This window comes from Lissotriton helveticus, chromosome 7 (assembly GCF_964261635.1).
Source record: "Lissotriton helveticus chromosome 7, aLisHel1.1, whole genome shotgun sequence".
NCBI classification, from domain to species: Eukaryota; Metazoa; Chordata; class Amphibia; order Caudata; family Salamandridae; genus Lissotriton; species Lissotriton helveticus.
The window spans coordinates 1,910,054,815-1,910,071,787 of record NC_136068.1 but is presented as its reverse complement, the minus strand read 5'-3'; the positions used below and the strand labels follow the sequence as shown (position 1 = coordinate 1,910,071,787).

General features: G+C 43.4%; 1 protein-coding gene across 1 annotated transcript in view; it reads right to left on the bottom strand.

Moving 5' to 3' along the window:
* The window catches only part of LOC144767863 (ephrin type-B receptor 5-like), a 319,076-nt gene that overhangs the window by 253,301 nt on the left and 48,802 nt on the right, over positions 1-16,973 (bottom strand). Inside the window, exon 2 of the mRNA XM_078651221.1 lies at positions 11,280-11,344. Coding sequence (XP_078507347.1) covers positions 11,280-11,344 — 65 coding nt within the window. The remainder of the gene's footprint in view (positions 1-11,279; positions 11,345-16,973) is intronic.

Here is a 16,973-nt window from a genome sequence, read left to right as displayed (position 1 = left end):
TTGATATTAGGGTAGGTTATAAAGTGGACCAAGACAGATATAACTGTGTTTTTAGTTTTTTGAGGCACTCACTCAAAAGAACCTCAACACGCTACAGGGACCAGCCATATTAATGCACTGGTCCTATTAAAGGTAGTTTTTGTCTGGTCCCGGGCCGTCCTCTGCTTCCGGGTCTGCCGCCTCTAACCAGTGAGCCACACCACTCCAGTATGGGTTATACATGCCCACACACATGAATGCACACCCACATACCCCCTCCCCACCACACACACACATAACTATTATTCCTGTAGTGACATCATGGGTGATACATGCTGACACACATGCACACACACCCACATGCCCCCCACACGCACACACACACACACACACACGCACACACACACAAACACACACATATCCATATAACTAATATTCTTCTAGTGAGAGTCCAGCAGCAGTCATTCTAGTCTGTTTTTTTAGTTCTGTGAAGTGATTACTGATTTGTTGAATAAAATGCTCTCTTTATTTGCTGTGTTTATTTTAAATATTTTTAACACCTCTAGTCTCAGTCTTCCTAGCGGAATATTCCTGTTGGGTTTGACGCTGCTCATTATGCGAGTTCTATCTTAAACCTTACGCCACTTCAGTTGTCCACTTTCTATCTCTATAGAAGCTCTCCTCTATCTATGGCAGTGGGACTTCCATAAGGGTTCTGTTTATGTACGTGGTTTTTCTATAGTGCCAACCTAGACGAAAGGTAGTCGAGTGCTGTATAGGGTCACACGTATGGTGGCTGTCCCATCCATTATATTAAAAGACTATGATAGCTGGCCCTTGAGGTAGTTCTAATTACGCTTAAGTAATCATAGTAATTTCGTGTTACTCTTGTTCCAGAAAATTGATGAAAATTAGGCGATTATGCTTGCTCATGTAATTGTAAGTGATGTGTAGAGCCAGGTGAACCAAGATTAAAATCAGAAATGTCCTTGTTGTGATTTTCTGCGAATTGCACTTAGAAAATCGCTATTTCTAATGTATGAAACTTGCTGAGTTTCAATCAGTTATTCCTAGTGGGTCTTAAATCAGACTACCTCCTGAATAATAATGAGATAGGTCACAGTTTGGATGTCATTAGAAATGACAGCCATCAGAGCAATGGTGACCTGCTAGGGTCAGCGGACCACCATGTCTGTGATTGATTTTAAATAGAACAATCTTTTTTCTTTAAAATGCAACCCATTTTTCTCAAAGAAAAACAGGATGTGATTATCAAAATGAATTACAAGCTTAAAATTCATTTTTGAGACTAGGCAGTGGTCCATGCACTAGTGCTTGCTTCTAAAAATTATTATTTTTACAATCTGAAATGCGATGGGTTACCACCATGTATGAACTGGTGGTAAAATAACGTTTTGCGATTAAATTTTGCTTGCAAAATATTAATACATATAACTGTGAATAGTATTTGGAAAGGACACCCTAAATACACCTTATCTAAATGCAAACTTGTAAAAACAAATTGAGATTCAGTAACCACTTGCTGAATCACAATTTGCCTTTTGTACATTGCAAAAAGCATTTTTACAGTCACAAATGGTCCAATTCAACAAATCCCGCCATTTGCGACCTCAAAAATGCTACATACATCTGACCCTTTTCTTTTACAAGAGTCAAGCCCATCAAAATAGCACTCACTTTCTGAATGAAATAGTATTTGATCAGGAAATAACATCTCTCCATGTCAGAAAAGTAAAAACGTCACACATCAGCTGTTGTCTAACAAAAGGAGTAATTGACACACCCTCGTCAAAACCAGATAGGTACCCAAATCGGACCATGTGGTCACCCATAACATACCCTGATGTACAGCCCATGTGAACAGCCCAAACAAGCACTGGCAAAGCAAACAAGACACACAGTGCCTAATGCTGCTGCTATGCCCCCTACATTACAGATGTAACTGCTACCCAATTTAATATGTCATTTTATCAACCTCAGAAGAATGGAAGGTTGGGTTGCCCTGTCAGTTTTGCAAGATTTTGACCTGCCGAGCACAGTATTGCTGAATAAGCTTTGTTTATGTTTTTGTACGAAAGTTTAAAAAACGGTTAGTCAGTATGTCGTTAACGAGAAGCCAAAATAGCAGTAAGTGAAGCAAGGCCACTTGGCTGTGTTTGTGATGAAAGTGCTTGGAGCTGGTGGACCTGTTCTGAACCTCTGTACGCTTACCACAGGAAGAACATGTTCCTCTAAACCTCCTTACGCGTATTTTAGCAATATCCCAGTCCTATTATTATAAGATCAGAATCGAATGATCTGTGCTTTAGGAAACAATCAGGAGTTGGTTATTTGCATGTGTTCCCTCTGTTACTGCCTTCTCTTCTTCTGTTTAAAGTGCCAGGATGCTCTGGTAGGGTCATTGTTGCACTAAATAAATATGTAGAACCTGATTTTGAATGATAATGTCTTCACCATGTTGGGTAATCAATGTCATGTCATATGTCCCTGGAATGGCCACTTATTGGCAGTTTTGAGAGGCAGTACCTCTCCTTCCTTGCGCACCATAGGTGGTGGCAGTGGAGTCTCCTCCCTCATGTTGAGTCCCAGTCAACGAGGGCAGTATTCTATATGGGACAGGATGTGCCTCAGCAAGAGCCTTGGGAGTCCACAATCCTCCTGTACAGACCCAGAGTTAGCGCAAACATTTGTCTTGACAGGAGGCCAAGTCCACGTATTGCCACTGATTGGCCAGGAAGGACCCCCCCTCGAAGTAAGAGCTCTGGATGGCTAGGTCAAAATATTAAAAGCTATCAAGGTTGTAACCCTGGTTCTTAGACCGTACGAGGCCAGAAGTAAACACAACCTAGAGTTCACCTAGGAATTAAAAGAAGCCCCACTCCTCGCGGTACTGATACGCCAGCAGTAAAATCTACACAAAAGAGGAAAGAGAATATAATAGATGCAAAGATCCTACTAGGCCCTAGCATTGCAAACAGAGATGATACTTGTAGGGCTTGATTTAGATATCAGCGTGTGGGTTATTCTGTCACAACGGAGAAGGCTATCCCGTCCGCTGAAATATAAATATTGTATCCGGTGGGATTTAAATTTCGACTGATAGATATCCGTCACCGTTGTGATGGAGTAACCCGTCCGCCGAAGTCTAAATCAGGACTCTGAGGGCCTCATTTATGAGGCCTTGCTTCACTTTTGCGCTTCCGATGCGTCACTTTTTGTGACGCATCGGCAGCGTAAAACATGCCTCCTGTTGCGCACTATTTACAAAGTAACGCATCTAAGCAGATGCGTCACTTTGTAAACCCCTGCGCTACATTATACCTGCGTCAGGTATAATGTATGCACAGGGGGGGTTCCCCCGCAAAAAGCCTCGTAATAGTGACGCAGTGAAATCTATGAGATTTCACTGCGTCACTTTTAGGACGCTGTTGCGTCAAAATCTTGCGCCTGCCTCACAGCAGGCGTAAGACTAACGCAGGCCCTTTCACATGAGGCTATCCCCATGTGAACGGACGCATTGCTGGAGTTGCGTTACTTTTGTGACACACTCCAGCAATGCGTCACTTTTGCGCTTACAGATACGTCAGAAATACTGACGTATCTGTAACTCCTTGCGACATGATGCGTCATACTGTAATTATGACGCATCATTAGTGTCGCAGGGAGAGCGCAGTGAAAAGTGACGCATCGCTGTTTTCACGCAGCGATGCGTCACTTTTCATAAATGAGGCCCTAAGTCTTCAACTCATTACATGGACACTAAGGCTGGTTGGCCTGGATGAAGGTTTCAGGGGCCATGACTATCGAGGAGGCAAGGCCTGATGACAAAGCCCACGTCACGTGACCACAGCCACAAGCAGTGCAAACCAGGAAGTGAAAAGAAAAACACAATACAAGGAAATTGGAAAAAGAAAACTCTGTAAAGCCGCTGCTCATTTTAAATAAAAAAACATCTGGTTCAGAAACAGGTTTTCTAAAGGAGGAGACTTTATTGCAACAGGAATAACTTTTTTATCCAAGAAGAAGTTTCAACTAGAATGAAATCCAAGCAGAAGATGGAGTTCTGAAATGCAATCACTGGTGATGGGCAGTACAGGTAAGGTGGAGGTGGGGGAGAGATTATTTAAAACAGTCTGGATACATTTTGCTAAAGTTTCAGCTTGAAGTAATAATTGATAAGAGTTGCACCTATGTAGACAGCCCCGGCCGCATGCCTGACGGGAAGCTTTCCGAGGCCGTGTGTTGATGCATTGCTTTTTCTATCGCGCCGACACCTCTGCCTCACCGCAGGCAGGAGCTGTCTTGTCTCTCCGCATCTGGGTCACCACGCACTTCCACACAGCTTGCTAAAGTCAGAGTCCACGGGCCTGGAGGCGCGGCACCCTGCTGTCAGCAGTGATCACGTTTCCTTAACCACTTGGCTGCTAAGGGTGTGGGAGTGGGTCCATTGACTTTCCATTGAAATCAATGGAAAGTCCATGACGAGTTACCCTTGTCATTAGCGCTGAAGTGGTTAAGCGCCCTCCCTGTTCACACACTGCCGGGGGTCCCTGTCTCGGACGGACCCCTCTGAACATTGTTAATTTCCTTTGAAAAATGCTAATTTCCCTGCCATGCTGCACACTTCAGCAGATTAGCTCAAAACTCCTGCCACGCGCTTCTCGTCAGGGTTTATCATGTCAAAGTGCGGCTTTTTCATCACCCCTCGACTCCTCATCACTTAACCTGTTCAGTGCTAATGACAAGGTGAACTCGTCATGTATAATGGGATTCAATAAATGTTAGCATTACTCAAGGAGCCGCGTGGGCATCTCCACACAGTCCCCTCAGCGCGAGAGCCGCTAAACCGGGCCATATTTTAAGTTTTAAGGGCCACTAGCCAAACCTCTCAGCTATCCTTCTAGATATGCTTCCCCTGAAATGGCTCAGGGGGTGGGGACTGGGAGCCCTAATGTTTGTGTCATCAATTCCATGCGGCCTCATTTTCAGCACCCTATTTTCCAGGAGTCTCTGATACCTGGGGAGTTTTCTCCCAGTACAAGTGGACATGTAGTAAGTGTCTGGGGCGCCCATCATTTCAACGATAGCTCTGAACACTTAGGTCACCTTGCTGCGTCACGCTGCGACACCCGGAAAGGGCAGAGATGTACCATATTTACAAGAATACGACGTATTCCTGTCATTGTCCCTGCACTGACACCATTTTGGCTGCCTCGCGTCAATGCGGGCACTATGTTGCAAGGGTGCCTGCGTTGCAGACAGAATTGTTTTTTGTTCATAAAGGTGCAGCTTCAGGCACAAAAACAATCCCAGGAGGGAAGTTCCTCTTTCTATGTATGCTGCAGGTTGCAACACACAGTGAAAGTGAAAGTGAAAGTAAGAAGGAGAAATAAAGTTATTTCCGTTGTTACGCCTCCCCTGGAAATGAGTACGATTTTGGCGCATTTATCAGGTTTACAAGTTATTGTAAATCTGGAAATGCATCAACTTCCATGGGAGTTGCGTGGGAACACCCACCGCAACGCCCGTGGAACGCCTTCAACACAACACAGCAATTTGCATTGCGTTGCGCTACTCGAGATTCATGAAGCGAGTCAGAGCCACGCAAAGTGGCTTTGCATGGCTTCATAAATCTGTCGTGGAGGTTTACATCGCGCATATAGCATGTTGCGTGGGGCAAACGTGATGCAAGCCTCCTGCAAAAACGTCTGAAAAAACGTCAAAGCAAACCTGGCAGCAAGAAGGCCTCATGGTTCAACGATGATCTCAAGAAGTCCAAGAAACTCTGCCGCTCCCTTGAAAAGGCCTGGAAAAAAGACCCAACCACCAGCACCAAGGACGCCTTCAAAAACGCCACCCGCACTCACCACCAATTGATCCGAAAAGCCAAGAAAACAGCATTCAAGGATCGACTTGACAACAACGCCCACAACAGCAAGGAACTTTTCAACATCGTCAAGGAATTTTCCAATCCCTCGGCCAACTCCAACGACATCACCCCCTCTCAAATCCTCTGCGACTCCCTAGCCTCATTTTTCCACAACAAGATTGCAGACATCCACAACAGCTTCGACAACCAACCCGGAAACCAACCCACCCCACCATTTGCTGATCATCTTCCCCCCGTGAACACCCTTAACGACTGGAACCCAATCTCCACTGAGGACACCATCCGCCTAATGAATTCCATCCACTCAGGATCCCCCACAGACCCATGTCCTCACCACATCTTCAACAAAGCAGACTCCGTCATAGCACCGCACCTCCGAGACGTCATCAACTGCTCCCTCAACTCCGCCACCTTCCCGGAAGACTGGAAACACGCTGAACTCACCGCCCTTCTGAAAAAACCAACAGCAGACCCCACCGAACTCAAAAATTACCGCCCCATCTCGCTTCTACCATTCCCGGCCAAAGTCATCGAGAAAGCTGTCAACAACCAGCTCGCTGCCTTCCTCGAAGCCAACAAATCCCTCGACCCCTCACAATCTGGCTTCCGAGCAAAACACAGCACTGAGACCGCCCTCATCGCAGCAACAGATGACATCCGAACTCTACTGGACAATGGAGACACAGTCGCCCTCATCCTCCTTGACCTCTCTGCAGCTTTCGACACAGTCTGCCACAGCACCCTTTTACAACGCCTCAATAACATCGGAATCCAAGGAAAAGCACTTGGATGGATCACCTCGTTCCTCACCGGAAGAACCCAGAGAGTCCGCCTACCTCCATTCAAGTCCGAGGCCTCTGAAGTCATCTGCGGCGTACCACAAGGATCCTCACTCAGTCCCACCCTCTTCAACGTATACATGAGCCCCCTCGCGGCCATCGCACGCCAACACAACCTCAACATCATCTCTTACGCGGACGACACTCAACTGATCCTTTCTCTCACCAATGACCCCAGCACCGCCAAAACTAACCTACACGAAGGAATGAAAGAAGTTGCCGAATGGATGAAACAAAGCCGTCTGAAACTGAACTCGGACAAAACAGAAGTCCTCATCTTAGGTACATCCCCCTCTGCATGGGACGACTCCTGGTGGCCAGAAGCCCTCGGAAAAGCACCCATCCCGACAGACCACGCACGTAACCTAGGCGTCATCCTGGATTCTTCACTCTCAATGAACAGACAAGTCAGCGCCGTATCCTCTTCCTGCTTCAACATTCTTCGCATGCTCAGAAAAACATTTCGCTGGATCCCCTCCGAAACTAGGAAAACAGTCACCCACGCTCTGGTCACGAGCCGACTGGACTACGGAAACACCCTCTACGCAGGTACTACCGCAAAACTCCAGAAGAAACTCCAACGAATCCAAAACGCCTCAGCCAGGCTCATATTAGACATCCCACGCAACGAACACATCTCTGGTCACCTTAAAGACCTCCACTGGCTACCCGTCAATAAGAGGATCACCTTCCGTCTGCTTACCCACGCACACAAATCACTCTACGACATCGGACCAGATTGCCTCAACTCACGACTGTCCTTCTACACCCCCTCCCGCCAACTACGTTCTTCCAGCCAAGCCCTCGCCACTGTACCTCGCATCAACAAGACCACCATGGGAGGCAGATCCTTTTCATACCTAGCTGCTAAAACATGGAACTCACTCCCCGCTTACCTTCGCCTTACCCAGAACCACCTAGCATTCAGAAAGCAACTTAAAACGTGGATATTTGACAAGTAATCCTCCTCCCCTTCCTAAGCGCCTTGAAACCCTCTGGGTATGTAGTGCGCTATACACATTCTATGACTTGACTTGACTTGACTGCAAACATGCCCCTGAATATAACATCAGAATTCATATCCGCTAGGACGCCCTTAATTGGGCAGACGTAATGACGCCATTTCTGTCAGCATTATATCCACCAATAGCAGAGCGCGTAATGGATCCGCCATCTGAGATGCTGAAACCCCCTCTCTTCCATGTGGGCATCAGTGCAGACAGAAGTACTGAAAGGACTTCCGTCTACATATGCTTGTCCCATTACCAAGCGCCTCTCTATCAGGTCCCAGGTGTTACATTCCAGTATGGTGAGTACTACTGTGCCTGAAATCTACAAAAAGCATCTTGACCCACATATAGTAGTCTTTAACCCCTTCGACGCTCATGACGAGCTCAGCTCGTCATGAAGTACACCTCTTGTACGCTCATGACGAGCTGAGCTCGTCATGAACCACGGGATTCTGCATTTCTTAGCGCACAGTGGGAAAATGCGCCGCATCGATGCGGTTAAGGGGAACATCCTTTACAACGCAACTTTTACAACGCACTACCATTACGATGCAACTTTTACAACGCAAGTTATTACAACGCTTTGCGCTGGGGGGCGCTCTAGGATAGGGAATAGTTTAATTACTATCCAACACCTTCCCTACTTTCCACGGGGACTGGAGTTGGAATAGTAAATTAAACTATTGACTATCCAGCGCCCCCCAACGCAAGTCGTTGTAACGACTTGCGTTGTAAAACCTGCATCGTAACGGCATGCGTTGTAAAAGCATGTGTTGAAACGTCATACATCCAGTCTTTAATTGGAATATTAATTCATGCAGTCAGACTGTATTAAACCTAGGAGGGAAGCAAAACATTTAACTATATATTAAATCACACATTAGACTGCTCGTAGAAGAGCTGTGTGTAGGATCTGTGAGTTATATTTTCGAGACTGAACACATGGTTAAATGTTAGCTAATTTTAGAACTATATATATTAAAATATAATACTTCAGCGAAATATTGTAAGACATTTCAGGATGCATTTTTGGTTAAAAAGTTCACTGAAAAACTTCACTTAAAAAGTTCCTCTCAGAAGACATATTGAGAATTTCTTTCCTTTGAATTAGTTAATATTTCCCAACTCCTATATATGAGTACATGGTAGCAATGGCGTGGCCTAGGTATCAAGGGCCCTAATGCAAACAGGGAAAAGGGGCCCCTGAGTCACTGTTAAAATAAATGGACTCCATCACAACCTGGACGCAGGTGTCGCTGCACCTCCTGCACTGATGAATACGGGTCTTCCAGCACGTCATTTATTATTCCGCATCACTTCATTATGCACCATCCAACATAAATATTTACAGCGAATGCACCATTCATAACAGAAATCTGCCACAAACACATGGGAACAACAGGACACGAGACGCTGCTGTTTGCAGCGCTTTTTTTGCGCAATAATAGGATCGGCAGATGATCCGTGGATGCATTATGTGCTAAAATATAGCGCGATATGGTGGATTTGCATTTTGAGAAATTAAGGGTAATTTTGTGTAATTTTGCTGAAATTTCACATAATTACGCAAACGATGCGATAACCTGATAATCCGCATAGCATTTCCTTTTTTCGCAAAAAAGGAATAGCTGAGCGTCATGTGCAGTTCACTGATTTTCTTCACGATTAACCTATTATAATTTGAGGTCACCTAGACCCACAGAGTGGTACAAATGTTAAAACAAGCATTTGCAATGCAATAGGTCTGGCGTTCACCCGGGTTTGAGCTATTGGCATTGTAAATGACAATGCCTTTTATTTATGCTTTGGGTTTTAAAACATATATAAAAGGCATTGTCATTTGCAATACTAATAGCTTAAACTCTCGCAAATGCAAGAACACTTGCATTGCAATAAAGGGCCTTCTCAACCACTTGTTAGATTGTAAATATCAGAGGAAGAGACCAGCCTGTGACGTTTTCAAAGTAGTGATAAATAGTGCAGTGAAGAAGATGTGTAAGTGTTGTAAATTACACAGACACAAAGTATTAAGTGAGAGCTACATATGATCCAAGCTATAAACACTAAAAAAGCACTCAAACACCTTTCGTTCTGCAATTACGCTGACGTGGCTCAGGAGAAAGAGCGGGAGGGGGGCTCTTCCCTGCCCTCTCTGTGATTTGAGTGTGCAGTGTAGCATTGCATAGTGTCATTGCTATCTTGGTCAAAGAAAAAACACTCCAGCTGTAGTAGGGCCCTGGCTTCACCTCCTGGTGTAGGGCGGGCTTTTCTTCATGGTGGTGGTATTGGTGTTATTGGTGATGGTATTGGTGGTTGTGGTATTGGTGGTGGTATTGGTGGTGGTAATGGTGGTAGTGGTATAGGTGGTGGTGGTGTCACTGGTGGTGGTATTGGTGGTGGTATTAGTATTGGTGGTGGTGGTATTGGTGGTGGTTGTGGCATTGGTGGTATTGGTCATGCTGGTGGTATAGGTGGTGGTGGTATCAGTGGTGGTGTTGTTGTTGTTGTTGTAAATAAAATAGTCTTTTAAAACAACCTGTCAGGTGGCTTTAGGGCAGATGACATGTAACACTTATGTGCCTATGTCAGCTTCAGCCCATTAGCACACGATTGTGTGCTACCTGGAATTCACATGACTGGATTTGCTAGTCATTTCTAAATCTATTTCACTTGTGGAGTTGAAACAGATATGAGATAATGCTGGGTTAAAGTGATTGAAAGCGGGCACCAGTGTTACGGGGGGCAGCCGTGCTGCTTAAAAAACACAAGCGGTTTCAGCTGAAGCAGCGCATTCCGGCCTGCAGTAAGAGAAACTCCAAATAGTGCTTACGGACTAAATACCAGGTCCTGTGTAACAGCTGGAGTAAAGGGGCCAGTAGCCATGGGAGGGTATAAATGAAGACAAGGCTGTACTAAGGAAGGACTAACAAAACTAATAACGAATCTGAAGGCAGCATTTATGAAAGACAATGACACAAGCCAAAGAAAAATATGGGCGGAGAGTGGGCGCGGCTTCTCTCCCATACTCTAATACAGCAGGCTCGCAGAGCGAGCAGCGCATGCGCGCTGCCACTAGGCTCGACCTAAAAGGGGTTAATTTTTAACCCATTTACTAGACACATTGCAAGACCCAGTCGTAAGTCTGCCAGCAAAAGAATGTCCAGAAACACAAGATCATGGGGAATACACCAAAGTCAGACCCACGACTGAGACTGCGAGGTATGTCTCATCTTTACATGAGACAGCTGAATACAGCTCTAATGAATCACACAGCATCACTGCCATAGCACACTAAAGCAGTGTTTTTTGACGGTTTCTGAAATGCTGCTGTCCTTTATCATTGAGCTTATCCACTCTGCGTTTGTATATAAAACATGAACACTTTTAAAAGAATGAAATCCAGAGTAGTCTATCCCCTGGACACGTGTCTAGCAGCTGCTGCTGTCTTTGACTGCACTATGCCGCAATCGGTAAAAGTGACTGTATTTTTCTCTTTAATACAAACAAGGGAGGAATCAAACATGTGGTATTAATACTCACACCGCCATCCGGGTACGTCACCCAGCCAATCTCCGAGGTTTCTGTGGTTGTGTCTAAAAGGATCTCTGTTGTAGGAAACAAAACAAGAAGCCAGATTAGAGTACCTATGTCATGTCTAGATACAAAAAAGTGATTTAAATCATTACTAAGTAATCATTCAGTGCTGGGTTTGCACAGCACATTCTGTTTGTCTCTGCAAAAGTCAACAACTGCTGCCGGCGTCACCTGTTGCCCATCCATGCTTCAGGGAGTAGTGTATATTTAGGAAGGGGTTGACTTCTTTGTCTCAGAACACAAGTAGAACCAAGACACTTAGGGCCTGATTACGTGTTTGATGGCGCGGAGGAGGGATCGCCCGGTGCCGCACCGCCAAACTTGTGTGCAAACTGCCTGCCAAATTATGAGTTTTCTTACTTCTGGTGGTAGGTTCTTTGGCACTCCCAGGGTGATGCCTATGAAATAGGCACCACAATGGGAACGTAAAGCCAGTATCTGTACAGCATGAACCGCTGCAGTCCATGCCGTGCAGGGATCGGGGGTGTATGCACACAGGGGAACACACCATGTGCCCTCCTGCATTCACCCATGGCCCTGAGGCAACAGGAAGTCCTGTAGGGCCCCCTTTTAATTCCTCTCCACCACGGTTTTCAAGGAGAAGGCACATCCATGAAAACCGTGGCAGAGAGGAAACTCGTAATAAGCTTGGCGGGACTACAACAGTCCCGCCAAGCATATTGTGGCCTCAAGACCGCCATGCCACCACCAAGGAACTCTGATCTCTGGCGGATGCGGCAGTCCTAGTGAGGTCTGATGGGCCAAGTCATAATAGGGTGATTGGAAGACCGCCACCACGACACCCCTGCAATGCTGGCAGTCCGTGGACCGCCAGACTCGTAATCAACCCCTTACTGAAGTACCAACATCTGGGTGCAGCGAGATTAAAATGTTGCTGCATTTTATCTGCTGCCTGAAGCAACACACATCTCAAATGCATTCTAAAAACTCTTCTTAATTTTTAGCAAAAGTTGTGATGCTATTTCACTTAAAGTACAGAGGACGTGGAGCAATTAAGGGAGAACAAAGAGGAAACCTTAAAAACTTGCAGAAGCCAAGAAGCTACGCAATAGAGGTAAGACGCTATGGAACTGTGCGGAGTTTCGGTAATGCAGGTCAAGAAATAACATGGTAGCTAATGAATGTAGAATCAGTGACGGTTTGATGCTCTGAGTCTAATTCTGGGGAAAGCTGGAATTTATCCTTTTGGAGTGGGATCGCTAGAAAATCTATTTGCCTAACAAATCCCCCAAATGTTACTATTTTATTCTGCCTTTTGATCCACTGAAGGCACTTCTGCCTTGAGGAAAAAGATCCATGTTAATGCACCTTTTGTTAGACATCAGTGTCTGCTCCTACATGGGAAAGAAGCCATGGCAGAGTCAGGCAGGGAACAGGCACGGCTATGCTGGTGGAATGTTGCTCTTATAGGAAGGCAATGCTAGCTCATGGCATCTCTCTTTATCCCCTGGAGAGAGCATCAGCAATTTACTCATGATTGTTAACGTGTTTTCTACAGGAATGCAGACATTTTTCTACTCATATATTTTATATTCTTCTATTAGAAGTTGCTTCTACATCCTGACTCAGAAAATATCTTTGTATTCAAGACCCATGCATTAAAAGGGCACTGGTACGATCCAAGAGGGCTACCTCCAAGAATATGAAGGATAAGAAACTTGCCTCTATGAATAGCGGATTCAAAGACCAGTCTTTCTACCACTGCAATGAGAAAGACAATCATCTTTCCACTCAAAACCTATGTAAAATGCTCATCAATTAGCAAATTTAGTCATCTCTGACCATGGTGGATGACCAGTTTGAATGTGGATGTTAAATGAGTTATACTGGTCTACACATTTTTATTAGGAATATTAAAACCCACAGCTCTTCCCTCTGAACGCTCTTTACTAAAAATGGTTTCCAAGCTGTAAGACTAACCTACCCTTAATTTGGCTGTGGCTTCTTGTTATAGCTTGTTTCAGGGATGGAGACACAGTGTACTAAATGTAGGGAAGTGTTCCTTCACCAAATGGTTTGCTTCAGCAAGTTGTTGGGTACTTGGACATTAGTAATTCAATGACATGATTCTGCAGTGTTGTTTGGGGGTCAAAGGACATTAGTAATTCAACAACTTAGGATACCGCAGTATTGTTTGGGGTATTAGGGCAGTAGTAACTGAATGACTTGTGATTCTGTTGTTTTATTTGGGGTACTAGGACATTAGTAATTCTTTTTTTTATTTTTTTATTTGACAGACAAGTCCAAATATACACTCAGTATTCTTAAATATACAAGTAAAAAAAATCACAAGAAATTATTTTTCCGTTCATTACAGGGACAAATCAATTTGCGGTGTATACATCGAAATTAACATACATGTCATTATCCAAGAATATCTTTAAAAAAAAGCCAGGTGGAGCGATAATAATGTAGTATAAGACATAAAGTACAGCTCATTTCCATTGAAGTTTAAACAAAATTAACCCAGATCTTTTCAAACTTGACTACCGCCTTTGGGCTTCTAGCCTTTGCCAGAGCCTTTTCCATAGTATATATTTCATGTAACAGGTTCCACCGCTCAATCGTGTGAGGGGGATTCTGCGAAATCCAAGCTCTGGCTACAACCAATCTCGCACAGGACAAAGCTATATTTAACCAGCTCCTATTATTCATGCCCTTTAAGTGTAAAGATAAGAATACCATCGCTGCAGTGATTGGAATATTGATCAGTTGTTTTAGACGTAATACATTTTCGATTTCTAGCCAAAATTTAGTAAGCATGGGACATGAGTAAATCATATGTATGAGATCTGCTGCCACCAGATCACATTTAGGACATTTTGTGCGATCGCTGCTTAAAATATTTTGTGTCCATTTCGATATTTTTAATGGAGTATGATATATTTGGCTAACCGTCCTATATAGTTGCAGCTTCAAGCTAGAAGAGTTGACTAAATTATTGATGTTAACAAAAGCATTTGAAATGTTCTGTGGCGTCACATTAATTCCTAGATCAACAGTCCATTTTAGTGACAATCTTGGGCAGTCATCCACTTTGTATTGGCTAAGACAGCTATAACCAGAGCTAATTAAGGACTTCTTTTTCTTACTATATAGACAGATCCAGATGTCCGAACTATTTATCCTTTTCAATTTCATTTTACGTATCAGATAGTCCTTGATTTGCATATATTTGTATGTCATAACTTCAGGTAAGTTATAAAAAATTTGTAAAGTTGAGAACTGTAAGAAACCCTCTGAACCATACAGATCTCCTAGCGTCTTAATACCATATTTAGCCCAGTCCCTTCCAGTCTTATCACTAAAGATTTCAGGTAGCCCAGGATTATCCCAAAGTGGTAGTTCAGTATGAAAAAAAGAAGTATCACAGTAAGTCAAAATCTGGTCCCAAATGCGAACCGCATCTCTTGCGGTCTTGAATTTTACCCGCTTAAAATAATTAGGATCTTGCACTCTAGCTAAGAATTGATTTGAATGGGTGCCAAGCATAAACTGATAGAAAAAAATTTGTTGGTTTTTATCTAACAAACTCCTAAGTCGGCCTAAATATCATGCAAAAAAGTAAGCTTTGAAGTCCGGAAAGTCCAGACCCCCTCTTTCAGGTGATAATTTTAGTATGGCGATAGACCTTCTAGCCTTTTTATAGCTCCAAATAAAACTGCTACAAATTCCGTCTAATTTCCTAAAAAATAAATTGTTAACTCGTAGTGGTATGGAACGAAAAAGGTATAAAAATTTGGGCAAAATATTCATTTTAATCAGATTAATTCGAGCCAGTAAATTAAGTGGGATCTTATGCCATCTTTTAAGCAATATGGTCACTTCTTTTAGTAATGGGTCATAGTTCAACCTGTTTATTTCGTTGATTTTAGAAGAAATTTTAACCCCCAGATACACTGCCGATTTACAGAGTCCTGGTACTGCGTGGTTAACTTGATAGTTCATAATGATTTGTGTTTTATTGAGGTTTAATTTATATCCAGAAATAGCTCAGAATTTTTTAGCTTCTTCTGTAATTCCAATGAATGCATTTGTCACATCTGTAGTATAGATAGCTAAATCATCCGCATACGCAGTAATTTTAAGGATTTTGTGTTCATGTTGTATCGGTATTATCTTATCTTGAGTTTGCAGGGCATTAATGAAAGGCTCCATGGAGAGGGCAAAAAGCAGGGGCGAAAGCGGGCACCCCTGCCTAGTCCCCCTTAAGATCGCAAATGTTGATGAAAGTGACCCAGCATAACTTATTTTAGCATTGGGGTTTCTGTATAATGCCTGTATACTTCTAAGAAACCGTTCTTTAATACCGAGCTGTTTCAAAACTTTCCACAAATAATCCCACCCCACTCGGTCGAACGCTTTTTCTGCGTCTAGAAGTATCATACCGAGTGGGGTGCGATTAGTTGATGCCACATCAAATGCCGTAATAGCCATATTGGCATGGGTTGTAGTATCCCTCCCTACTACAAAACCATGTTGTTGGTCATTTACTAAATATGGCATAAGAGGTGCCAATCGTATTGATAACAACTTTGAATAAGCCTTAGCATCAGCATTAATTAACGATATAGGCCTGTACGATCCGCAATCTGTAGGTATTTTTTTCTGTTTTAGAAAAAACATAATTTTAGCAGTGTTCCACGATTCCGGAGCCTTGCCTGTAACATTAATAGAATTGGCTACTAGACAAAAGAGGGGTAAAATTTCGTTTGCACAAATTTTATATAGTTCAATTGGAAGTGTATCTTCTCCCGCTGCCTTGTTAGATGGTAGAGAAAACACTGCTACTCGTACTTCTTCTAAAGTGTAATTCTCTTCCAGCTTATCTAAGTTTTCCTGTTCTACATACTGTTTTGCTGGGAGTTTATTGTTTATGTAAGATTGAATCTGATCTTCTGCACTTTTACTCTCTGGAGTGTATAATTTTTCGTAATAAGAAGCAAATTGTTCCATAATTTGTGTGGGCTGTGAATATAAAATATCATTAGGGCCTTTTATACATTTAATCAACGTTGATGCTTGGTCATCAGCCACTTTGTAGGCTAAGAACTTCCCTACTCTATCTCCGCATTCGTACTGAGAGAGTTTATATTTAAGTAACTTGCAGCTATTTTTTTCCCTAAGTGAACTTTTAATGGTTGACCGCAAAGTCAGAAGTTTATTTTCCAGTTGAACAATGCTTGACCTGCTCAGTACTTCCGCTCTAAGATTGTCGGTTGAGATATTGCCCGTCGTTATCTTTGTCTCATTCCTTCTTATTGCATTTTGTTTAAATATATATTGTTGGGCGGTCCCCCTGATAGAGGCCTTACAGGCGTCCCATACTGATAGAACATTGGCAGTGTCTATATTGTTTGTAATAAATTCCTTTATGTGTTCCTTCAGGGTTGTTACAAAAACCTCATCCGAAAGTAAATATCTTGGAAAGGTAAAAGGGCGTATTTCTTTTGACCTTTGGGCTAAGCCAAATGTAAATAAAATAGGATTATGGTCAGAGGAGATTTTTGGCATAATCTCCATGTGTCCTGAGTCCATTAAAGCATCTGATGCCCAAGCCAAATCTATTCGAGAGAACAGTGTGTGAGGGGATGAGTAGTAAGTGTACCCTGGTATATC